Below are 26,654 nucleotides of genomic sequence, written 5' to 3' on the forward strand. Positions count from 1 at the left end.
GATGCGGCGGCAGCGGAGGAGGCGGAGGCGGCGGCGAGGACAACGAGCTCGAGACGACGGCGAGATACGGCGGCGTCGGCGCGGGGATTTGCCCTAGGCAGTGGCGGCGAAGGAGAGAGGCCGAGAGAGATCGATCGGCCGAAAACGTTTAAGTGTTGGTGAAGAAGACGAGGGCACACCGGGAATATATATATACCCCTGGATCTTTACTCCCGGTTGTTCTGAACAACCGGGACTAAAGATATCTTTATATCATTAGTCCCGGTTGTTGAGAACAACCGGGAGTAAAGAAAAGATATTTACTTCCGGTTGTTCTCAACAACCGGGACTAAAGATATCTTTAGTTTCGGTTGTTCTCAACAACCGGGAGTAAATATCTTTTCCCGCTATTTCGAAATTCTTTTTAAACCCGGTTAGGGTTAAGAACCGGGACTAAAGATTATAGCACTGCATATGATTTTCGCTTACATATGTGTTTATAAAATAGAAGTTAATGCATTAACATTATTTATAGTACAAAGATTAATGACAATTACTTCGAAAAATTATTTTTGGCTGTAATAAATTAAGTGGATAAATCGTAATAAGCAAATATAATTAATAAAAATTCCAATAATCATATATACTTAGCATATATATGAATGATATTATTATATTGGTAAAAACTCTAATTAAGATATGTATGTACATACTGCATGATTTAAAATTAATAAAAATTGTAATCATCATATGTACTTAGCGTAGGAATTATATTAAATTAAATGCTAAAAACTCTAATTAACATATGTAAATGCCACATGCATGATTTTAACCTTTTAAAAATTCGAATAGTCATATATAAGTAGCATATGAAAGATAGTAAATTAAATTGTGAAAAACTCTAATATATGAATGATAGTTTTAAAAATATATTAAATTTAATACTTTTAAAAATTCTCCAGTCAATTATAATTAGCATATGAATGATAGTAAATTAAATGTTAAAAACTCTAATTAACATATGAAATTGCCACTTGCGTGATTTAAAACTTTTAAAAATCCTCTAATTAACATACATATGAAATTGCCACCTGTGTGATTTAAAACTTTTAAAAATTGTAAGTATCACATATAACTAGCATATACATGATTTAAACTTGTTGAAACCTCTAATAATCGTGCGTAATTAACATATGCCATACATCAATTGATTTATATGGATAATCAATACATCCAAAATAGTTTACATCATGTACACAATAATTACGGCACATACTTTCTCCTCACTATTGTTCCCTCCTTGTGATCGCTGCGTGAGTAAGGGGTGTCTTCATTTGATAGGAGGATGCTAGGGTCAATCGTCACCGTGAAAGGGGGTTGCCCATCCAACTGATCGTAATCCTCGTCAGTCTTGTCCTCAACTCCGACGATTTTTCTTTTGCCTGGGAGAACCACTTGACGCTTAGGCTCATCAGGCCCTCTGTCACGACCGGAAATAACCCAACGGGCGTTCCTTACGTGCGTGCATTAATCCTTGTCCCAGGAGGCAAGGTACACCAAAAGTTGATACAATTCAGAGTTTAACAAGCGGAAGCGTAAATAGATAATTTATTACATGGGCAACGAAGGCCCAGCACACACAAAGACAAACGAGAAATAGCGGAAGACTAGGGCGACGACCACAGGCACTTGACGGCAGGCACGAGCTAGACACCAAAGCCTTCATCCTCCAGGAACTCCTCTTCTGGGTTTGGGAAAAATTGAGCAAGACTGAGTACACCCACCGTACTCAACAAGACACACCCACAAGTGCAGAATAAATGCAAGGGAGTACAAATGAGTTATACTATAAAGGGTTAGGGTTGCAGTAAACAGCATTTAAAGACATTAGTTGCTCAGGGCTATTTTGCAAACACGATTCTAGTACTATACAATATTATTTATCAAGGCCGTGAACCCATACGAACCTGCCTTAACCCAAGTCCTACGATGATTCAGACCGAACTGGCAACCCGACCCTAGGTCCCAGCTCGTCCCAAGCCAACCCAGGCCAACCATTCCACATTTTAGTTGTTAAGCAGGTTTTAAGAATTAAAACACTAACTTGGGTACATTGCTCGGCTTGCCCATAACCGAGGGCGCGGCTATTCGAATAGATTATACTCTGATCAGAGGTGTACATCTTTACCCACAAGACACATCTTCCTCACGTGTAACCACGTGCCACATACCACCACGGTATACAGACGAAAGACGTGACATAGTTTCCAACCCATCCTAGCCATAGACAAGAGTACCGACCCAATCCCACCTACGGCCGGAACCCCCGGGACAGGCAGGCAGGACTGAGCCCCTAGCAGCAGGACACCGGCCCTGTGCCATGACATCTCGACTACCGGGCCGCAGCTCGTGTAGCCTTCATTTGTCCTAGAGATGTCCATCGACCCCCGACTTCTTCCATCTCCATCCGTGTACTTTTGTTTATAACTAGACTGAGCCACAAACTAAGCCTTACCCACTAGACATGTGGAAGTACGGTAGTGCTTTGCAACAGAGGCCCGAAGACCGGTCCTTATATGGCCGAGGTGCTACTATCAAAACCATGCACCCCGAGCCCAGCCTAAAACCATTTTTGGGGATTTTGAATAGAAGGAGCGGTGTGAAGCCAATTCCACAATAACCAAACCATTCCATAGTGTCCAGGTGATATGAATATTCCCAAAGTCTAGAGTTGTAAAACCACCTAATGTTACCTAATTAAACAGCGAAGCATCTACCTAAAATCATACTAGTGATACCATGAGTAGAGTGTCCACTAGTTAGGGTTTTGTTTATTCTAGGGTGAACAAGGAAATAGTAACAATAACAACAATAATAAGGTCATAACAAAGGTAAATAGGCATGGCTAAATAAAACAGTGATAACGCGGGAATTTAAATAAAGCGATAATGCAATAAGTTAAATCAACATAATTTTACAAACTGGGATTCAATATGTTCAAAGATGATGTGACTTGCCTTGCTCGCTTTCCCAAATGCCGGCTTCAACCTCCACGAAGAGCGGATCTTCCGAAGCTGCAGCGTCTACACGACCAATGGAAAAGAAACGGCTTTTACTCTACTAAACTCCATATAACAAGCAGAAACAAAGCACAAAAATGGGTTCTTGGCTTCTTAAGGAAAAATTAGAGACTTGAACGGTCCAATTCCGAGTTCAAATGGCCAAGATATGGCCATTTGAACTTTATATGCTCTTTAAATGGATATTTACGAATTTCTTCATTTAAATTTTTAATTTAAAAACATATTTATTGCGTCAGCCGGGAGAGAGGAGCGCGCGGACCGGGTCCACGGGAGTGGGGCCCACGCGGCAGCCTCTCGGTCCACGGTGGACCGGGTGCACGCGGCTTACGCCGGCCGGCGCCGTGGGTCCCACGCGTCAGCCGCACCCGAGGGCGCAGGCGACTGACGGCCGGGCCCCACATGGCAGCCGCGGGGCGCGCCCGAAGGCGGCCTCGCCGGCACAGCCGACGGGAGGCGACGCGCCCGCGCCCCTATGGTCGCCGGCGGCGGCCATAGGCACGGCGGAGCGGCGGCCAAGAGAGGGGAGGGAAGGGGGAAACGAAATGGGCGGTCCACGGCTCACCCCGGGTCGACGACGACGACGGGAACGGCGACCGGAGCGGAAGAAGGCGGCGGCGCGGCACGGGTCGACGGGGACGGCGGCGTTCCGGCGGTCGGCGGGCGAAACGGAGGGGTGGACGAGGTCGGCGAGGACGCGGCTGAGCCGAAGGAGGCGACGCCGAGGCGGGAAAAGGTCCGAGGCGACGACGGCGGAGGACCGGAGCTCGGTGGTGACGGCGGAGAGAGAGAGCGACGGCGCGAGCTCGATTCCGGCGGAGAGAGAGAGCGGCGAGTGGCGGAAACGGTGGAGGGAGGCACGGGGAGTGTTTATATAGGGTTGGGAGGGGGAGAGAGCGGCCGGATGAGGGGGAATCGGCCGCGGAAGATCCGGCCGCCATTGATGCGCCGGCGAAGTTAGGGGGAAACTTTCCGAACGAATCCGAGGGAGAGAGAGAGGGAAAAGTGGGGGGAAAGGGAGAGGGAATCACGGGGAATGATTTCCCCCTCTTTATTGCGCGCGGGGACGGCGGGAGGCGGCGGGATTCGCGGCGGCGGCGGCGCTAGGGCACGGGCGAGGCGGCGGGAGCGGCGCGAGGTAGGGGATGACGGGTGGGCCCCACCCGTCAGCGAGGGTGGCGGGCGGGCCCGCCCGTCTGCGGCACGCGCGCGGGGAGGAGGCCGATTGGGCCACGGGGAAGAGGAGAGAGAGGGAGGGAGGTGGGCCGAGCCGGCCCAAGAGGGGAAGGGGAAAAAGGACTTTTTAGGGTTTTTCTTTTTATAAAACCTTTTTAACTTTGTTTATTTCTTAATAATTATTATTTGTGCTCTGAAAATTCCACTAAAATTTATTTACGCATTTTAGGCTTTTAGGAAATATACAAAAATCCTCCAAGCCTTATTTGACTTTTAACTTTGCACATTTTAATTGTTGGAGGCTTTCACATGGATTTTACTTATTCTATGCATAATTTTGAGGATGAATTTTAGAGTCGTTTTGGGACGCGACACCCTCTGCCCTTCTTTCCTTTGCTAGACATGTCCTTCACGAAAAAGACTTGCGTTACATCATTGGAAAGGACAAAAGGTTCGTCCGAGTATCCAACCTTGTTAAGGTCAACAGTTGTCATCCCACTGTCATCAATCATTACGCCTCCACCAGTCAACCTAACCCATTGGCACCGGAACAGAGGAACCTTGAGAGGACCATAGTCAAGTTCCCATATGTCCTCGATGGCACCGTAATACGTGGCAGTTGTTCCATCGTGTCCCATGGCATCGACACGAACAGCGCTGTTTTGGTTCGTGCTCTTCATGTCTTGGGCTCTCGTGTAGAATGTGTACCCATTGATCTCATATCCCTGGAATGTCGCGATCGACCCAGACGGTCCCCTCGCCAGGAAGGCAAGTTCTTGGTTGATCGACTCGTTACCCATGAGATGTTGTCGTAGCCACGCGGGGAAAGTATCAATGTGATGCCGTGTAATCCATGCATCGGACTTACCGATGTTCCTTGCGCGAACTAGAGCCAAGTGCTCCTCGATGTAAGGAGCTACCAATGAAGAGTGTTGCAGAACAGTGAAATGGGCTTTACGGAATAAATTGTTGTCTACCGTCGTTATTGCTTTCCTTCCGAGAGTTCCCTTTCCCCGTAGTCTCCCTTCATGGCGTGATTCAGGTACCCCGATTGGGCGAAGGTCTTCGATAAATTCTACGCAAAATTCGATGACCTCCTCTGTTCCATAACCCTTGGCGATGCTTGCCTCTGGACGAGCACGGTTACGAACATACTTCTTCAGAACGCCCATGTACCTCTCGAAAGGAAACATGTTGTGTAGGTACATAGGCCCGAGAATACGGATCTCTTTCACAAGGTGACAAAGCAGATGCGTCATTATATTGAAAAATGAAGGTGGAAATATCAACTCAAAACTGACGAGACATTGCACCACTTCATTCTGAAGGGCTTCTAATCTATCCGGATCGATGACCTTCTGCGAAATTGCGTTCATGAATGCACATATCTTTGTTATTGTTGCCCGGACATTGTCTGGAAGGATACCCCTTATTACAACTGGTAGCAGTTGTGTCATCAACACGTGACAGTCATGAGACTTTAGGTTTGTGAACTTCTTCTCCTTCGTGCTTATTATTCGCTTGATATTCGTGGAGTATCCAGACGGTACCTTTATGCTCTCCAAGCATTCAAACATACTTTCCTTCTCTGCCTTGCTAAGAGTGTAGCTGGCTGGACTCAAGTAATGGCTTCCTTTCTCCTTTGGTTCCGGGTGAAGGTCGCCGCGTTGTTCCATATGCTTCAGATCATTACGTGCTTCCAGTGTATCTTTCGACTTTCCGTATACACCTAGGAAGCCAAGAAGGTTTACGCAAAGGTTCTTAGTGAGGTGCATCACGTCGATTGCGTGGCGTACGTCCAAGAATTCCCAATATGGTAACTCCCAAAATATAGAGTTCTTTTTCCACATCGCCGCGTGACCATCTTCGCTCTCTATATGCTGGCTTCCAGGCCCCTTTCCGAACACTACTTTAAGATCTTTAACCATAGCAAACACTGTTTTCCCGCTGCGATGTTTAGGCTTCGTACGGTGGTCGGCCTTATGTTCGAAGTGCTTGCCTTTCTTCCGTACCGGGTGGTTTGCTACAAGGAATCGACGATGACCCATGTATACAACCTTCCTACAGTGCTTAAGATACGTACTTTCTGTTTCATCCATACAGTGAGTGCAAGCCTTGTACCCCTTGTTGGACTGTCCGGATAGGTTGCTAAGTGCAGGCCAATCGTTGATGGTTACGAACAGCAGCGCTCGTAGGTTAAACTCCTCCTGTTTGTCCTCGTCCCACACGGGGACACCTTCCTTCTTCCACAACTGTTTAAGATCTTCGACCAGTGGTCTTAGGTACACGTCGATGTCGTTACCAGGTTGCTTGGGGCCTTGAATAATAATCGGCATCATTATGTACTTCCTCTTCATGCATAGCCAGGGGGGAGGTTGTAGATACACATCGTAACGGGCCAAGTGCTATGGCCGCTGCTCATCTCTCCAAAAGGATTCATGCCATCCGTACTCAAACCAAACCGTATGTTTCGTGCGTCCTTTCCAAATTCTTTAAATTTTCTGTCGATGTTTCGCCACTGCGAACCATCGGCGGGGTGTCTCAGCATCCCGTCCTGTTGACGCTCTTCAGCGTGCCATCGCAACATTCTAGCATTCCCCTTGTTCCTGAACAAACGCCTTAGCCGTGGTATTATAGGGAAATACCACATCACCTTAGCAGGAATTCTCTTCTTTGTTAGCTGCCCGTCAACTTCTCCTGGATCGTCCCGTCTAATCTTGTATCGTAGTGCTTTGCAAACAGGGCATGCTTCTAGGTTCTCATACTCCTCACCGCGATATAGGATACAATCGTTCGGACATGCGTGAATCTTACGAACTTCCAGTCCTAACGGGCAGACTATCTTCTTAGCCTCGTACGTTGTCTCGGGCAATTTGTTTCCCCCCGGAAGAATGTTCTTAATGAGTTTCAATAAATCGCCAAATGCCTTGTCACTAACCCCATTTTTTGCCTTCCATTGCAACAACTCCAGAGTGGTATCCAACTTTTTGTGCCCCTGCTCGCAACCTGGGTACAACGAAGTTCTGTGGTCCTCCAACATCTTGTCCAATTTATGGGCCTCCTTTTCACTTTCGCAGTCCTCCCTAGCGTCCTGCAACATCTGACCAAGATCATCCGCAACGTCGTTACCATCAGCAGCTATTTTCTCCTCGCCCGTTTGATTTCCTTCAAATCCAACATACTGAGCAAAGTCCGGAATATTGTCGTCTTCCACTTCATCTTCTTCCATTTCAACACCTTGCTCTCCGTGGGATGTCCAACAATTATAGCTTGGCATGAACCCCGACTCAAACAAGTGGAAATGAATAGTCCTGGATGCAGAATACTCCTTCTGATTCTTACACTTATTGCATGGACAACAAATAAAACCCCTTTGCCTGTTAGCTTCGGCCACTCTCAAAAAATAGTGCACGCCGTCAATAAACTCTTTGGACCGCCGGTCAGCGTACATCCATTGCCGATCCATCTACATGTGTCAAAAAAACCGCACACAAATAATTATTCTTACAATAATGACAGTCATACAATAATTATAAGATATCTTTATTCATACAAAAATCATAAAATATTACACCAAATAATTCTTAAAAACTATTTGTAAAGTTTTAAACTAATTTTAATGTGTTTTACTTCTTTTAATTTTCATTTTAGTTTGTTTTCTATTATTTAAGATTAACTTTCACTAGAGTTTTCCTTCTCAACTATTTTATAAAACCTTGTTTAGCAAATGAACTAAATTTCTATATATTCTTTCTTCCCCACACACATTTTCTCTCTCATCAACTTACAACTAAATTTTGGAGACAAAAAAAGGTGTGCAAAACATAGGTGCAAATGTAGTATGACAAAAAAAACATTGGAGGATGAAATTGCAAACCTTTTAGACACCTCCGATTTGTATGTAATCACCAAAATAAATTCAATAGAAATTTTGGCATGACCTCCCCTCTTTTTTGAAGTAATTTTGAAGCTTGCTCGGGCAGCTGGAGGAGGAAGAAGACATATATATAGGGGTGGGACTTTAGTCCCGGTTGGTAGCACCAACCGGGGCTAAAGATCGCCGGGATCATTAGTCCCGGTTGGTATTACCAACCGGGACTAAAGTTAAGATCTTTAGTCCCGGTTGGTGTTACCAACCGGGACTAAAGATCCCGGGGGGGCCTGACAGGTCCTGACAGCATTCGAACCGGGACTAAAGATGATGTTTAGTCCCGGTTGGTAACACAAACCGGGACTAAAGATCAAATATGCCCGTTTCCCTTTTGAACCGGGACTAAAGATCATCTTTAGCCCCGGTTTTTATTGCATCCGGGACTATTGTGGAAATCGGCCGACCGACGAAAGATGGTTTCTCCACCAGTGGCGACTTCGCGCCGCAGAGTTGCCGCTGCTCTCCTCCGGTATAGCTGTATGCCCCCTTGGGCGTCTTCGTCAGTCATCGGTAGAAACCACACATCCTCTTCTTCCAACAGTACCAAAAATGGAATCGCCATGTCCGGGAACACGTGGTGCTCCCCAGTTTCCATACGTATCTAGATCAGAATCATCGGTTCCATGCCTACGGTCTTTATGGTCTCAGTCAGGTTTGGGCAGGCGTTCCAGCCAGTACAAGCATTTTCTTCGAGAACTGATAAGACCATCGAGCACGCATAATTCGGGAGCACATCTTGCTTAGGACGTTCTCGTCGTTCCATCATCATATCATAGCCCACATCCATCTCCCCAGTTTCCTTCTTTGCGCCTCTCGTTTGTGTGTCTCCTGGGAAGAAGAAGCACAGTACCAGGCTGGTACTGTGACCTTCTGGTTCGATGGAACCAAGTATGTGAATGTTGAACTCGATGGTACTGTTTACATATGGCTTGACTCAACCAATTGGTTGAACCATAATAGTTAAGATGAACAATAAACGATAGAAGTTTTGCTAGCTGTTGCAACCATGCTTTGCTGAAGTTCATGATGTTTGCTTGCTGTTAGAATTACACATTTTAACACGTGACATCAAAGCTTCCAATATACTCCATCCGTCTCATTTTAAGTGCAGTTGCGGATTTTCGTGTACAACTTTTGACCGTACGTCTTATTTAAAAAATTTATATATCTCACAGTTAAAGCGTGCATTATGTATTAGCTTAGTGAAAATACCAAGCAGAAGTCATGCTAATTTGGTGCCGATTTATACTATTCTAAATAGGTTAATTGGTAACTCCACGTAAAAAGGATATGTGTTTAAATCATGACAAAACTTGAACACTGCAAATCTGATGTTTATTGTAATTTATTTTTACCCTTACAACGCACGGGCATTTTTCTAGCCTGATAAAAAAATACGGAAGGATTCCGTATATTTTTTACATCATCCGTACGACGTCCGGTCACACGAGCCTTAAGTGTCTGCCGCCACCGCCATATCTATTTGTCTCTTTGTGCGTTTTCTTTTCTAATTGATTGCAAAAATCGATTCCACACTTCTCCCTCATTATTTTCCCCATGATTTTCCCTTTTAATTTGACTTTAATTCTTCGGATTTAATCTTTATCCGCCGCCATATTGATCTGCCTCCCCGTGCGTTTCCTCCTCTAATTGATTACAAAAATCGATTTCTCACTCCTCCGTCGTCATTTTCCCATGATTTTCCTTTTCAATTCGGTTTTAATTCATCGGATTTAATCTCTATTGAATGGTAGAAATGATGACCAGACGGCGAGCTTCCCGTTCCTTTTTATCCTGAGTTTTACGGATTCGCTCCAATTTCGAGAGAAACGGAAAGAGGACATCGAGTGGATCAAAAGTCCTTAACCAATTTTAGGTGATCGAGAAAGATTCGCTAAATTTGATGGGGAGCATCAGCTTCGATATCGTACGGGCACACGGGATTATCTTCCGGAGGTTGAAGAACCTACTGAAACGTGTGGGGCAACCGACTGTGCTAGCTAAGCCGAAGAGAGGAAGGTCGAGAGGAGAAAGGTAGGACCTAGGAGACAACGGATTGTGCAGGGGCTAAAAATAAAAAAAAATAATGGGCTTTCGGCTCAAAACCAAGAAAATATTTTGATTAACCTTTTCAATTATAGTGTATAGCAACCATAATATTTCAAGTGATTTCTTGGCTCCCAATATTACTAGGAAAAACGTATTTACTCGTTGCAATGTACGGGTATTTTTTTTCTAGTAATCAAAATAAACGTACTTGCCCATTCCTGTAATGCTGACCGAAACGACAGAGCTGGACTGGACGGGACCCACTAATCAGATCGACTCCTGCGCATTTAAGTGTCAGTGGCCACACTCATTTGGCGATCTAATCTTCCTGAATAGATGCCGTCTATTTAATTGTTGAGAAATTTTTTTTTAATGATACATACTATGCCGGGGTTTAATTAAATCCAGTACTATACAAACACAAGTTCACAACTGACGGAGGGATTATATATATTAGCCGAAATATCCCGGACGGAGCGATTAAATATATTAGCGTTAAGATCGAACAAAGCACAAAGTTAAAACATAGTGCAAAGTGATATTGGAAGGTCGTGACCAATGACCAATGGCGAAGTGAGAAACTTCTAATTACAAGACTAAAGTAACCTTTTCGATGAGAATATAATATTGATCTGTCTGGAGTTAACCAATCCTACATCACCCTGCTGCCAAAAACAGCAACGCCAGTTCATATCAAAGATTTCAGACCCATCTCGCTATTGTACAGTGTACCAAAACTCCTGAGCAAAGCCCTAACAATCAGATTGCAGAGAGAAAAAAAGCTCTCGCGTCACCCTCCCCACGGGCGACACGAGAAGCGATGCCGCCGCCGTCTTCTTCCTCCTCCTCCCCTCCTTCTCTGCCTCACCGCCGCCTGAGCGGCCGCCGGCAAAGCCGCGCGCCCGCGGGGACGGCGGCAGTGGGGCTTCGCCCAGTGCGCACTTGGGTGGCCCGGGGAGCTAGCCGGGCGGCGACGGTGGCAACCATCCGGATCCGCGCGGATGGGTTCTAAGCTGAACTTTAGTACTGCTTATCATCCGCAGACAGACGGACAAACCGAAAGGGTAAATCAGATTTTGGAAGACATGTTGAGAGCTTGTGCTTTAGACTTCGGTGGAAGTTGGGATAAGAATCTACCTTATGCGGAATTCTCGTACAACAACAGTTATCAAGCTAGTCTTCAGATGGCTCCTTACGAAGCACTGTATGGTCGGAAGTGCCGCACTCCGCTTTTGTGGGATCAAACGGGAAAACGTCAGGTTTTCGGGACGGATATCCTGAGGGAAGCAGAAGAAAAGGTGAAAATCATTCAAGAAAGATTGCGTGTGGCCCAGTCTCGTCATAAGAGTTATGCCGACAATCGTCGTAGAGATCTAAGTTTTGACGAAGGAGATTATGTGTACCTTCGTGTCACGCCTCTTCGAGGAGTTCATCGTTTTCACACCAAAGAAAAATTGGCACCGCGTTTTGTGGGACCTTATAAGATTGTCAGTAGAAGAGGAGAGGTTGCTTATCAGTTGGAGTTACCTCAATCTTTGGCAGGAGTCCATAATGTGTTCCATGTGTCGCAATTGAAAAAGTGTTTAAGGGTACCTACCGAAGAAGCTAATCTTGAATAGATAGAAGTCCAAGAGGATCTGACCTATGTTGAGAAACCAATCCGTATCTTGGAAATAGATGAGAGAAGAACCAGAAATCGAGTTATCCGTTTTTGCAAAGTTTAGTGGAGTAATCACTCGGAAGAAGAATCAACTTCGGAACGAGAAGATGAATTGAAGTCAGCTCATCCGCATCTGTTCGCCAGTTCTTTCGAATCTCGACGACGAGATTCTGTTTAAGGGGGGTAGGTTTGTCACACCCTAAAAATCCTAAATATATATAAATTGTTATTTAATTGGAATTATTAGAATTTATTTTAAAAGCCTAGAAAAGAAGATCTAGTTTTAATTAATAAATTCCAATATAAAATGGGGCCAGATAAAATTTCATTAAATACTTTGCTTAATTCTATAATTCCTAGATTTTTCTGGGATTTATTTGAGCTAAGGAAGTATTTTTAATAAATGGAATTGCATTTCATGAATAATTTAAATTGAAAAAGGTTTTTTTAAAGTCTTCTTTTGGCTTTGGGCCGAAAGTCAGCCCAAAACTCTCTCTCTCTCCTCCTTGGCCCAAGCCGGCCCAGTCAAGCCGAGCCGCCCGCGCGCGCTCGCTGCCGCTGACAAGTGGGGCCCACCTGTCAGGCCTGTCGTCTACCTCCGGCCGGCCGCCGCCCGAACCCTAGCGCCGCGCCGCCGTTGTCTCTTTCCAAATTCGGCTGCCCCTTTCCTTTTCCGGTGAAATCAATAGAGGGGAAATGATCTTCGGGATCTCTTCTACCTTTTCTCTTTTGGAATCGTCGGCTAAAATCGTTTGGAAATCCGTGGATTCGATCTCGAATCGGATTCGTCTCTCTCCCCGAACCCTAGACCTTCCTTCGCCGTCGCCGGTCGCCGTGGGCCTTCGCCGCCGCCTCCTTGCCCCTATAAAAGGACCCCCAAGCCCGCCGCTACCTGCCGCCACCCTCGCCTTCGTCTCTCGTCGCCGGTAGAACCCTAGCACCGTGTAGCCTCGCGCCGCCGTCGTTGCCGCTGCTCCAGCCGTGCGCCGCCATCGCTCCAGTCGTCGCCGTTGCTCGGGAAGGCCGCCGTCGTGGTCGCCGTCGCGTTGTCGTCCTCGTCCGCCCCTCCATCATTGCTGTATACCGCCGGAGCACCGCCGTCGTCGTCAAGCCGAAGTTTGCCGCCGCTTCTTCCTCGACGCCGTCGCCGTCTGTTGATCTTCCGCCGCCGTTTTGGTCACCGGTGAGTTCGCCGCGTCGTTCTCTACGTGCTGGTGCCCTCCGTTCGCGTCGTCGCGCCGTCGTTCGCCGGCGAGCTTGTGCGCCCGAGCCGCCGCCGGTGGTGACGTCACCGCTGACGTCATCGTTGCCGTCCGTCGTGGTCCGGCCGTGGACCGGTCGATCTCGGCCGTTCGTTTTGGTTAGGATCGATCTCGGCCGTTCGTTTCCGTGAGCCGCCGCCGTGCACCCGGTCCACCGCAAACCCTAGCCGCTGACGCAATAAACCCCTTTTTCCTTTTCAAAAATAATTCATTATTGCGCCATAATTCAATTAAAACCCATATAAGTGTTTTAATCTGATTTAATCTTTAAAAATTCATAACTAATTCATCTTAGCTCGGATTTAGTTGGTTCAAGTCTCTAAATTTTTCTAAAATTGAGATCTACATGTTAAAAATATCCACATGTATTGTTCATGCTTGTTTATGTGCTGTTTTGGTGTTTTTGCTCTTTTCTGTTTAGATTCCGACATTTCCGAAGAGTTCGTTTTCGCAGGAGAAGAATTTGAAGAGTTCCAAGGGCAGCAAGGAAAGTCACACAGATCCCAAACAACCCTTTGAGCATGTTGATCCCGTTTAAAGCTATTGTTTCTATTCAACTATTGCATTTATTTTCGAATGTCATTGGGTGGAATTAACCTATTGTTTGTTATACCCCTTTTGTTCTTGATTACTTTATTCCTTGATACCTTGGGTTATTATAACTTGACTAGTTGGGCTTTATATATTGGTTCAGCTAGATATTAGATATGATTGCTTAGCCATGCTTAGAAACATTAGCACACTATTGGGATAACTTATGACTCACTATTATTTAATGATGGCTTAATGATAGTTCACGATGGTCAATCGTGATTGGTTAATTAATTACTTGCCAACTAAAACTTGATAATGGTGGGTTGTGAGCACATGGTTTTGAGAGTCGTGCTCATGACAATTAAGGACCGGTTCACGAGTTTCAGTTGTGAAACATTAACCGTGCCAACCACAAGCCAGCGTGGGCAACGGCTTTACCTTTTGTATAGCATGGTTCATTGCGGAGCACCAGACTGAGAAGTGGTGGAGATAATCCCACGGGGGTCGCTGGGGAGTCCATGCCTTGTTTATAAGGGGGTGATTATGATCTAGGAATGGTGCACTGTGGTGGATTGTGTTGTGCGAGGGGTACTGTCACAGCTCCTTTCCGAGGTACCGTGGTGGTATTGAGGCACATGGTGACATGTTGTGGGGCTGTGTCTTGTGGGTACAGTGGTACACCTCTGGCCAGAGTAAAACTATTCGAATAGCCGTGCCCGCGGTTATGGGCGGGTCTAACAATGTCTTTCGTGATTAGTCTCACACTTCTCACCATAATAAAAGATGCTATAACTGGTAATAATTTGATTAGCTCCTGGTTTGGAATGGTATATTCCTGGTTTGGAGATAGAACTGTGCAGCCAGGATTGGTTGTACAGAATGGTTGGGCCTATGCAACAGGGTATGTTGTATAGCGTTGGATTAATATTGCTTAAATTACTACTTAACTATTTTATTAAATTCTGAAATGTTTATTAAATGTTGTTTATGCAAATGAAACCCTACTATGCCATCCTTTGTTACCCTGTGCACTTGCATATTTGCTGCGTGGCTTGCTGAGTATGTCATATACTCACCTTGCAATCATTCATCAGAGGAGGAGTTCTACAGTGATGCTGATGGTGTGGAGGATTAGGTATAGCCCTGGTCAAGCTGCCTGTGGAGTGGAGTCGTCTGCGCCGTTTATCTTATTTTTCCGCTGCTTAGATCTTTATTGATTGAGAGGAACTATCTACCTCTGTAATGACATTTTATTCGCTTATTAATTAGAGTAATAATTGTACTCTATTATCAATTTGTTATTGTGTGCCTCGGCTGATTCCTGGACGAGGGTTCACACACATGTAAGCGTTTGGAATTTTGGATAAAAATTCCGGGCGTGACAGCACTTGGGTGGCCCGGGGAGCTAGCCGGGCGGCGACGGTGGCAACCATCCGGATCCGCGCCCGCCCGGATACTATGCCAACGGCGGGGAGGCAGTTGGCGGCGGGGCGGAGTGGTGGCGGTGTGTGGTGGCGGCGGACAGGGCTGGCGGCGGTGGAAACCCGCTCAGATCCGCGCCGTTTTGGCCGGAACTGGCGGGGCTGACGCCGGGCGACGGCGTGCGGCGGAGAAGCGGGCGTGCTGGTGGCGGGGAAGAGGCGGTCGCGGCGACGGTTGCGCGGGCGGCGCAGCTGGCCGCAGGTGAGGCCGGGCGCGGGCGGCGTGGTCGAGCGCGTCGGTAGGCGGCGGTTGAAGCGAGGCGATGGATGGGAGGCCGCTTCCCGGGCACCGCTGAGGATGGCGATGGCGGGCAGAGGCGGATCTGGCCCCCCCGAGGGCGGATCCGGTGTGGGGCAAGCTCGCGGTGGTGGCGGCACTGCGGAGCTCGCGGCGACATCGGCGGCGGCAATGGCGCGGGAGCACGGGGCAACGGTGACGGTGGCAACGGCGTGGAGTTCATAGCGACGGTGGCAGCAGCAACTTGGTCGGCGGCGGCAGCACGATGGCTGGTCGACAGCATTGGCGGCTGTGGAGGATTAGGTGTAGCCCTGGTCAAGCTGCCTGTGGAGTGGAGTCGTCTGCGCCGTTTATCTTATTTTTCCGCTGCTTAGATCTTTATTGATTGAGAGGAACTATCTACCTCTGTAATGACATTTTATTCGCTTATTAATTAGAGTAATAATTGTACTCTATTATCAATTTGTTATTGTGTGCCTCGGCTGATTCCTGGACGAGGGTTCACACACATGTAAGCGTTTGGAATTTTGGATAGAAATTCCGGGCGTGACAGCACTTGGGTGGCCCGGGTTACTAGCCGGGCGGCGACGGTGGCAACCATCCGGATCCGCGCCCGCCCGGATACTATGCCAACGGCGGGGAGGCAGTTGGCGGCGGGGCGGAGTGGTGGCGGTGTGTGGTGGCGGCGGACAGGGCTGGCGGCGGTGGAAACCCGCTCAGATCCGCGCCGTTTTGGCCGGAACTGGCGGGGCTGACGCCGGGCGACGGCGTGCGGCGGAGAAGCGGGCGTGCTGGTGGCGGGGAAGAGGCGGTCGCGGCGACGGTTGCGCGGGCGGCGCAGCTGGCCGCAGGTGAGGCCGGGCGCGGGCGGCGTGGTCGAGCGCGTCGGTAGGCGGCGGTTGAAGCGAGGCGATGGATGGGAGGCCGCTTCCCGGGCACCGCTGAGGATGACGATGGCGGGCAGAGGCGGATCTGGCCCCCCCGAGGGCGGATCCGGTGTGGGGCAAGCTCGCGGTGGTGGCGGCACTGCGGAGCTCGCGGCGACATCGGCGGCGGCAATGGCGCGGGAGCACGGGGCAACGGTGACGGTGGCAACGGCGTGGAGTTCATAGCGACGGTGGCAGCAGCAACTTGGTCGGCGGCGGCAGCACGATGGCTGGTCGACAGCATTGGCGGCTGTCGGCTGCGGTGGCTTTGGGGTTCTCGCGGCAGAGGCAGTGGCGCGGAGCTCGTGGCGACAGTTGCGGTAGCGGCTGGACGACGGCGATGGGGCTGCGGCTGGCCGGCGGCGAGGTGGTCGTTGGCAGCAGTGGCTGCGGTGGTGGTGGGAGGTGGCATGGTGGCCTCGGTGGGCTAGCCGAGGGCATGGCAGACGGCTGCATTTCGCCGGCGCGGGAGAGTACGGTGGAGGGGACGGAGACCGGCTTGGTGCAGAGAGGCGCAGCCGATGGCAGCGAAGGCTGGCTCGGCGCGAGAGGCGCGGGCGGCGGAGATGGAGGCCGGCTTGGCGCGAGAGGCACGGCCGATGGAGGGAGGCCGAATTGGCGCGAGAGGTGCGTCCGGTGGAGGAGGCCGATTTGGCGTGAGAGGCGCGGCCGGCGGTGGAGGAGGCGACCCTGGTGCATGGAGGAGCTGCTGGTGGGTGTGGCACGGTCTTCGGCATACAAAGGCTGGTCGACGGGAGGCGCCGGTGCGGGGGTCCCACATGTCGGCAGAGGATGAGTGGTGGTGGAGCATCGGTGCGTCAGCCGTGGATTCGCAGGTGGTGAACGGCTGGTGAAAACCCAGCCCAGCCTTGGCCGGGCCGACAACGATGGTTAATTCCCCCTCCTGAGGGCGTTGTCATGCTGTCTCACCCCTCAAGGGTGGTTGCCGGGCGAAAGCCCAGTCTTGGCTCCTTTGAGCCCCGCAGCGGCGCGGAGCTCGTGGCGACAGTTGCGGTAGCGGCTGGACGACGGCGATGGGGCTGCGGCTGGCCGGCGGCGAGGTGGTCGTTGGTAGCAGTGGCTGCGGTGGTGGTGGGAGGTGGCATGGTGGCCTCGGTGGGCTAGCCGAGGGCATGGCAGACGGCTGCATTTCGCCGGCGCGGGAGAGTACGGTGGAGGGGACGGAGACCGGCTTGGTGCAGAGAGGCACAACCGATGGCAGCGAAGGCTGGCTCGGCGCGAGAGGCGCGGGCGGCGGAGATGGAGGCCGGCTTGGCGCGAGAGGCACGGCCGATGGAGGGAGGCCGAATTGGCGCGAGAGGTGCGTCCGGTGGAGGAGGCCGATTTGGCGTGAGAGGCGCGGCCGGCGGTGGAGGAGGCGACCCTGGTGCGTGGAGGAGCTGCTGGTGGGTGTGGCACGGTCTTCGGCATACAAAGGCTGGTCGACGGGAGGCGCCGGTGCGGGGGTCCCACATGTCGGCAGAGGATGAGTGGTGGTGGAGCATCGGTGCGTCAGCCGTGGATTCGCAGGTGGTGAACGGCTGGTGAAAACCCAGCCCAGCCTTGGCCGGGCCGACAACGATGGTTAATTCCCCCTCCTGAGGGCGTTGTCATGCTGTCTCACCCCTCAAGGGTGGTTGCCGGGCGAAAGCCCAGTCTTGGCTCCTTTGAGCCCCAACGGACGGCGGCGGCGGTTTTCCGTTGCTCCTCTTCTTGGAGACGTCGTTTTGGCATCCCCTAGCGTAGTGCGATCTCGTCTTTGTTCCTTTGTTGATCTAGCGGCGACCGGTCACGCTCAGCAGCGGCCGGTCCGGTGCTAGCCTCCTCCTGGTCGTGTGTGTTGGCGCTGTCGGTGTGTGGGGGTTGTATATTTTTTCCTTTTTCCGTGTTATGACCCTCTAGGGTTGTAATCTTGTAATTTGTTCCTACTCTATCAATAGAACTTCGCACCATCTCGTGTGAGTCGTTAAAAAAAAAGATTGCAGCGAGAAATAATGAGGTCGATTGACCCAATGCAATCAGGATTCATCAGATACAGATCAATCATTGAAAACTTCATCCTTGCCTCAGAAATGGTACAAGCAGCCCTCAAGAATAGGAAGCCGATGTTAGTCCTCAAACTTGACTTCCACAAAGCTTTCGATATTGTAAGCTGGGAAGCCCTGTTTCGGATCCTTAAAGTAGGAGGATTCCCAGACAAATGGATTAGTTGGACAAAATCAATCGTCTGTACAGGTAAAGCTCAGATAGTCATCAACGGGCAAAAGGGTGATCAAATACAGTATAAAAGGGGGGGTCCGACAAGGGGACCCCCTCTTGCCCTATCTCTTCATTTTGGTTACTGACGTGCTTCAAAATATGATTCAGCAGGCCTTTAACACAGGAACCCTACAACACCCGCTAGACATCGAAGGTGCTCCACCTACCTTGCAATATGCAGATGACACCCTGATCCTACTAAAGGGTGAAGCAGACCAAGCTACAGCTCTTAAAGAAATTCTGGACTCCTTTACAAGATTTTCAGGTCTGCAAATAAATTTTCATAAGAGCACTCTTGTCCCCATACACCTGAATGAAGAAAACAAAGATGCAGTGACACAAATCCTACAATGCCAGACCATCTTGGACTGCCCCTGTCAACCACCAAAATTTCACACAATATGCTGTTACCTGTCATATCAAAGATTGACAAATACCTTGCAGGTTGGATGCCACTTTCAAAAGGAGGAAGACTAACTATGATAAATGCAGTAACCTCAGCAATTCCAACTTACTACATGTCCTGCTGCATCTGGCCAGAAAAATCTATCGAGGCAATTGACAAAATAAGGCGTGCTTTCTTTTGGAAAGGGGAAAAAACCGTCAGAGGAGGACACTGCCTGGTAGCCTGGAAGACAGTCCTACAAAAACAGCAAGGAGGACTAGGTTTCAAAGACCTAAGAGCACACAATACAGCATTAATTTTAAAGCTAGGAAACAAGGTGCTCTCAGGCACAGGGGATCCAATGGCTAAATGGTTTCGAGAGAGATATCTGCAATACATTATACAGCTGCATCCCAGAAGCAACGATACACCGACCTGGAAACTTATCCTTTCACATTTTCAGACTCTCTGCTCGATAACACGAGTCAAGCTCGGAAATGGCAAAACAACTTTGTTTTGGAAAGATAATTGGTTCCATCAACGTCTAGAGTTTGCTTACCCAGTTTTATTCTCCTTTGCTATACATAAAGAGTGCACAGTTCAGTCGCAGTTCAGACAAAGCTCCTGGCAAATACAGCTCCACCCAAATCTATCCTACCAAGCAGAAACAGAACTGCACACTCTGTTACAGATCTTACAGCATGTCAACCCAATCCCAGAGGAAGCAGACACAAGAGAATTTCTTTATCCTGCACCGCAGGTCTCAACAAAAAATGCCTATCAGATGCTGACATACCATGGATCCTTATGGAAACCGGCAGACTTTATTTGGATTCACACCATCCCAACAAACTGTAAGATTTTCCTTTGGCTAGCATTCAGAGACAGGCTAAACACCAAAGCCAATATGGTCAGCAAAAAATGGAATGAAGATCCCCACTGCTCCCTTTGCCCGGCTCTAGAATCAGCTGATCACATACTCCTAAGATGCAAAAATGCCAATAATCTATGGGAAAAACTAAACTTACTGCAGCTGGCCAACAACTCAGAATCAAGCTCGGCTTTCCTTCAAGCAATCATAGACAGCAATCGGTCTTCAAAAGGAATAGAACCAATTTGGTTCGCTGCTTGCGCCTACACGCTATGGAAATCCCGCAACAACAGAGTGTTTGAAGGTCAGCTTGACAACCTACAGCACATCACACAGCAAGTCTCAGACACCCTTGATCTTTGGAGCATGAGAACCAATGAATCAAACTGGCAGAAAATTCAATCCTGGTGTACCAGGCTCTCTTAGTATAAGAACCATTGTTTATATCTTTGTAAATCCACCACCCCTTCTCTTTTCTTTTTATTTTTGTTTCTTCTCTTCTTCCTTTTCTTCTTTCTTCTTTCTGTTCTAGGTTAACTATAACCTCTAACTTGTAAGCTGGAAACCTCATTTCTATTAATGAAATGACTATAAGGTGGAGCATGTTGGAAATTTGGTCATAATTCGGCATATTTTAATCCAAAATAACAAGATAATAAACATGATATTTACAATGGGATTTGATCCAGTGATAGTGGTGAATGTAATCAACATGAGCATGCTTAATGTAGAATAAGCATCAACAATCACATAATAACACAATGTTGACATTGCGATGAACATTAACAGTAAAAATTCTAATTGAAATAATGTAAGAAGGTTATACCCCAAGAATGGTCCTCCGCTGGAGTTTGAGGCAGTATTGCCTCCGTTGGTGTTGACGGGAGCCTCCTTCTCCTTGTATCCAGTGTTGCCGTTGTCTCCGGTGTTCGACATATTGGTGAAGGTGAAGTAGATGTTGACGAACAGTGAGTAGTCGCGCCTTGCGCTCCCCAAAAACCTGATCGCCCGCCCGTCCGTGCAAATGTCACAGCAGCGCGTGGTTTCGGAGGCCTACTCTCCCAACGCGTGTGCACACACTCGTCGGGATGGGATTACCGTAGCAGCAACAACGTTGGAAAATGGATGAAAGTGTGTCTCACTTCTCTCGCTGGAGATCAAATTCATTCTCATTTTATAAGAGGAATGGAATATGAAGAGTAAGAGTCATGGAATAGGAAGAGGAATAGAGTAACTAATTCTCATCAATTAGCCATCAACCATCCTCCACTACACAACCATCAACCAACAATCAATTAGGAGTAATTGATGTAAGTTACCAATGGAATAGAAAGAAGAATAGAGCAACTAATTGTCATCAACTAGCCATGAACCATCCTCCACTATACAACCATCAACCATCCATCAATTAGGACTAATTGATATAAGTTACCAATTCCCTAATCAAATGGATTAATTCTCAAAACTCTTCATCCTATTGATATCCCATAAAAGAATAAATACACATGAATTCCTAGTATAATGAGCCTTGGAATTTATTTGATTTAATTGATTTAAATGGATCAATTACCCAATTAAATCTAACAGAGCACGCTCTACCTTCTTCCGTCAAAAAACAAGACTAATGTAAGGCCATGTTTGATTTAGCTTAGGATTATTATAATCTGGATTATTAGAAATAAGCTGAAACAAACATATATATATATATATATATATATATAGCTTATTATGATAGATTATTATAATCTATAAGCCAGATTACTATAATCTAGTAATCCACTCTAAAGGTGCTTTTTAAGATTATTGGGTGGCTAACAGCTAACAAACAGCTTATAATCTAAGAAAACAAACAGGTCACAACTTATTCTATATCGGCTTATTATAATTCAGCTTACAGTAATCTGGCTCAATAATCAGATTATAATAATCTTAAGCTGAAACAGACAGGGCCTAAATCTCAAATAATGAAGTGTTGGTTTCCTATAAAATTTGAGTACATGATAATTTAACAAAATTTAAACAAGATTTTGGAGGTAGGCTTAGGCTCAAGCCCTAGATGTCCTAAGCCTGCATCCGCGCCCAGTTGTGACCGTGGTCAGCTCAGCATTGGGACCCAACACATACGTGATGGCAACGTGATGCCCGATCTTCCGATAGGTATTGAGAACTCTCAATTTGGTGGAAACTTGACATACATGACCCGGCTTCCGATCAACATGATCTGAACCCTATAATTGCCACACCACGTCTTCTCTGGTTATCAATCATGCTCTACCCGGTTGACCTCGGCGAGAAGGCTAATTGTTGCATACAATCAAAGAACACAAACAAGAATAAGGTAGATTGCAACACAATTTACAGACGAATTTCTAAGATCCCAAGGTTGGGGGTTCCACAAACTGAATTAACGATGAAACTGTAATAACAAAAATAATCTAAATAAAATCTGACTCTAAACTATGACGGCTATTGAATAAATATGATTAGGGACGTCCTAGGGTTAGCCCTAGAGCATCCACCCATTGGACCTAGCCTAGAAAAAGTATACAATGACCAATGCCTAAATCAGACTCGGACATATTGAAGTACATGACTTGTTTTGCAGATTCCTGACAACTAAAGAGGAATTTTCAAGAAGCACTCATAGCCCCTGAGATTCCTTCTAAATCAGTGGCTAGATCTGTTTGAAGTTGATTCTTCCAAGAGGCCCGAATCCTAATCCGAATCCAAAATGTGCAGAAGTTCATCTCTCGTCTTCTATGGACCAAAAGTGACGTGATGATATAGGAGTTGACTTGAGGGAGGATATTGGTTTGGTCCCCAATCAACTTTTTTGATTATCCCTGTATTCCTTTCGCTCGATCGCTTTCCCTTTACCCAAGCAAGAACCTCTGCAAACAAGAATACACTGATATTACAATATTGTTTGTTCAAATATATAACACATAAATCTTACATAGAAAACATGCACTTTGGTTGATGAATACATAAGGTAGCCATGGTCATATCCGAGCTAGGATGTCCTCATCAATACGAACAAATCCCAGATGTGCCTCACGAGGAATTTCAATGTATAAACTTCCGTCTATATTTAATATATACAAACTTCTGGGCATTAGTTTTGGATATACATTTTTGATGTATAAAACTTTCGGTGTATATATAAACTTTCATGTATAAATTTATCCGAAAATAAATTATACGACATCATCACATGCACGCAGTTACAAAAACGGGTTGTAGATACATATTCATGTGGGCACGGTGTATGCCTGTTCGCCTGTTTTTGTTCCAAATACATGTTTTGAGCTATCTTGTCCAATTTTTTATTGAGAATATATACACACACACTGTTTTATCATCTCTTGCCAATTGTGGTGCTCCTTCATTTGCAAAAGTACTACGTACACACCGGTTAATAGACATGAACTGATGGATGTGATGTGTTAATATCACAATGTCTCTTGGAGGAATGGGATTAGATCTCTATTATGCAACCCCCTCCTGCTATAGAATAGTCTAAGAGTGATGATTGCATAATGTTTACAAAAGTAGAGACACAAGATGTGAAGGTGAGGCATTATTTCATTCATTCTCTTCTCATTCGCTAGTGTACAATAGCTCCTTCTCCTCTTTATTTATAGGCATAGCAATATATGCTTTTCATATTTAGTGAGTGGGCCATTAGTTGGTCACCTGGGCCAAGCCTTCTTGGGCCAGCGGTTTTCCAACAATCTCCACCATTACATGAGATGCAGTGATTACACAGCTTTGAGAGTACTTAATGGAAGAAATTAGTTTTTCTATCGGCGAAAAAGGTAGGGGATCCATCTACATGTGTTTGAAAGGAACCCAAGACAAGGCATGCTAGAAGCATATATTTTTCATATGCATGACAAAATCTCATGCCAAAAGAGAATCTAAATGGCATCTATTTTTATAGTACAGAACTCTAATGAAATTGCTGATGTATCAATTTCATTTGAAAGCGCTAAGTATCCCTAGGTAAATGTGTTGGTAGGAAGTAGCAAATGCATCACATAATTATAAATATATACTTCAAAGTAGTGAATGTGTCTCGCAACTGTAAATAGCGGTAGCATCTTGCAAGATACTAGAAAAACATCTATGTCCAAAAGTCGGCAGCATCATATATTTAAAAATGATGAGAGCAGAACTAAACTTAGTGGCAACAAAGTTGATCAGAGCAGTAACAAGATACAGATCGATTAGAATGATTTGATCAGAATATTAATTAAGGGCAATACCTCCTTCAGTTTTTCTAACATGGACTAATAGCAACAAAGGAGAATAATCCAACATAAACTCTAACAACAAGGAGAGGAGATTATTACGGTTTTGTCTTTTTGAGATGGTGGTAGCAGCAAGTAGGGTTTTGGACAAGCAAAGAGAGGGCACTGGCCGGAGGTAGCATGCACTGGATGGGCTCAGCCAGATGAGTAGGCCAGCAGGACGTAAGAAAGAGCGGAAGAACAAACCACCGATGAGCATCTAGAAATACTCCAAGCCACAATTTATATAAACTGTGGTTATAAATTACGTTCTTTGAAAATTCAATTAAAACACGATCAAGTATTTTTAGATCTACTAGAAATACTCCAAGCCACATCTAAACTTTTCTTGAACGAGTTCTATTGTTAGAGATTTTCCTTTAAACTTTTGATGTTTCTAAAATATATTGAATTTTAATTTTTAATTTCAAAAAATATTAGCGTGTGGCATATGCCCTCCATGGGCTGATACACACTCGTGGTTCTATCCTTTCTTAATATAATGAATTAACTCGAACGTATTAAGGTTGGAGTGGAATAGGATATAAGCTAACACTCACCTACCTAAACTTCTGAGGTGAGAACCAATTAAAATCACATCCACATGGGTCACTGTTGACGATCGTTTGCGATCAGTTTCGACCGTCCATATTACCAAAATAAAGGAGAACTAGTTATACTTGCAATGCATATTTGTGTTAGAATAATAATATTCCACTAGTATTAGGATTACTAACCACTTACAGATAATGAACACAAAATGGATGAATATCGACATCAAATCAAACGATCAATCAATTGGACGATGTTGAGAATCAGACTTATGCATGAATGGGCCAAGAACAAGTCTGCAGAGAGGAGCAATAGAGGAGGCCGCCAGCCGAAGTTGGGCCGGTTTGGCCCAGCCCATGGGTCGGCCGAACCAGGGGTTCGGCCAAACCTATCCTGGCACTGTTGGATGCAGGGTTGTGACTGGAAGGTGTGGATTAGCTCCCAATGACGGTTGGAGGATATTTCTGACCATTCCAGCCGTCACAATCGTCATTGGGAGGCTATATAAAGCCTTCATCTCCTCTTTCTCCACACACTTCAAGCAAGCTCTCTCATATTCTCTCAAGCTTAGTTTAGTATTCTCAAGCTAGTGGAGTAGGAATAGAATAGAAATCAGAGTCCGGAAGTCTTCGGAAGAGTTCGGGTATGGCTCTAGCAGCATTCCTTTCTTCTTTTGTAAGACTTATACTTTATTTAGAATATTCTTCTTTATATAATTCTTGTATTGAAATACTTTCCGCGTATATGAATGCCAACTTTACTTTATATTCGAGTTATATTGATTATACTGCTAGCTTATCTGGGAGATGCATAGATACGGGTATAATGTTTGCTTATGCAATTACTCTATGTCATGGCGATGATATTAGAGTAATATCTGGTAGTTTAGGCGTGGTGTCTAGATTATTGGGTATCATTATTTGGGGTTATATGCTGCGGAAGAGAGGTGGGCCGCTGATGGTGACAACTCAGTTCGGGTATTCCTCCGCGCGTGTATATAGTCCTAAGTTAATTTCCTGGGGAGGGTATTCCTCCGTATTTAGCCCCGGTTGTATGGTCATGACGGGCTATGGTAAGGAACTCGGCAGTCAAGGGTGGCTTCTCAAAGTACCAGGAGGGCATCGGAAAGAGGTATTAGCTAGTTAATCTTATAACGAGGATGTATGTATAGTATGTATACTAGAAGTATAGGAATAGATTCTTTTCTATTTTCTTTCCACTCAGCTTAGATAGTTTAATATGAGAATGAGTAGACTTATGTTTGTGTGTCATTGTACCCTTTGGATTATATTAACCCCTGCTTAGTCTATGATTATTACAAGTAACATATAAACTATTAGTACGGTTCTCTCTCCTATAATTTTCCCACGGGATTAAACAAATATGATACCCTTGGAATACTCTCGAGTGAAATGCTACAATAGTATATTCATGCGCTTGCGGATAAACTCTGTAACCATAATATACCAAGTGTATTTCTGCGCCATTGCTGGGAATTATATTTCTAGTAATGTCGTTAAGAAATACCAACAGTCACAACTCTCACCTACAACACTACTACAAGTTGTTAGCGGGCTTTGGTATTACAAACGCACTATTGATTAGCCCCATCAAGATCAGAGTCATTCTCTACCCTCAACACATATATATTCAAATCTAAGTGTATTTTTTTCCTATTGTTATTCGTGTACTCTATGTAATTTCAATTGATGGTATCTTATGGAATTAACAATGACCACTTCAAATATCTTGAAAATTCATTCAAACATTAAAACAATGAATTTAATGCCGTATTGATGATATCCAATATATCAAATCTTATGCATTCAATGCTACATTTATGTATGATCTTCTCATATTGTTTATTTATTCCCTTAAAGCATTAAAAGAAGATTATCAAATCTATTGCATTGAATATATTAATTCTTTTAGTAGACTAACAGCTATTTAGTAACCATTGGAGTTCTACAGATAATATA

At 46.1% G+C, this 26,654-nt stretch overlaps 3 protein-coding genes across 3 annotated transcripts; 2 read left to right on the forward strand and 1 right to left on the reverse strand.

Annotated features, from left to right (window-relative positions):
- Nucleotides 1-1,156: 1,156 nt before the first annotated feature.
- On the reverse strand, nt 1,157-7,686 carry LOC107281078 (uncharacterized). Its single transcript, XM_015783645.2, has 5 exons — nt 6,654-7,686; nt 6,014-6,552; nt 5,100-5,872; nt 4,611-4,991; nt 1,157-1,492 (listed from the first exon to the last, which is right to left on the reverse strand). The coding sequence occupies exons 1-5, from the start codon at nt 7,684-7,686 to the stop codon at nt 1,243-1,245; spliced, it is 2,976 nt and encodes a 991-aa protein (XP_015639131.2). The 3' UTR covers nt 1,157-1,242.
- Nucleotides 7,687-16,810: 9,124 nt separating this feature from the next.
- Nucleotides 16,811-17,170, forward strand: LOC136356649 (uncharacterized). The gene has a single exon (XM_066310893.1). It carries the CDS (start codon nt 16,838-16,840, stop codon nt 17,168-17,170), a length of 333 nt encoding a protein of 110 aa, XP_066166990.1. The 5' UTR covers nt 16,811-16,837.
- Nucleotides 17,171-17,508: 338 nt separating this feature from the next.
- LOC136356650 (uncharacterized) lies at nt 17,509-17,864 on the forward strand. Its single transcript, XM_066310894.1, has one exon. The coding sequence runs from the start codon at nt 17,532-17,534 to the stop codon at nt 17,862-17,864; it is 333 nt and encodes a 110-aa protein (XP_066166991.1). The 5' UTR covers nt 17,509-17,531.
- The last annotated feature ends 8,790 nt before the right edge of the window (nt 17,865-26,654 follow it).

This window comes from Oryza sativa, chromosome 5 (assembly GCF_034140825.1).
Source record: "Oryza sativa Japonica Group chromosome 5, ASM3414082v1".
NCBI lineage: Eukaryota > Viridiplantae > Streptophyta > Magnoliopsida > Poales > Poaceae > Oryza > Oryza sativa.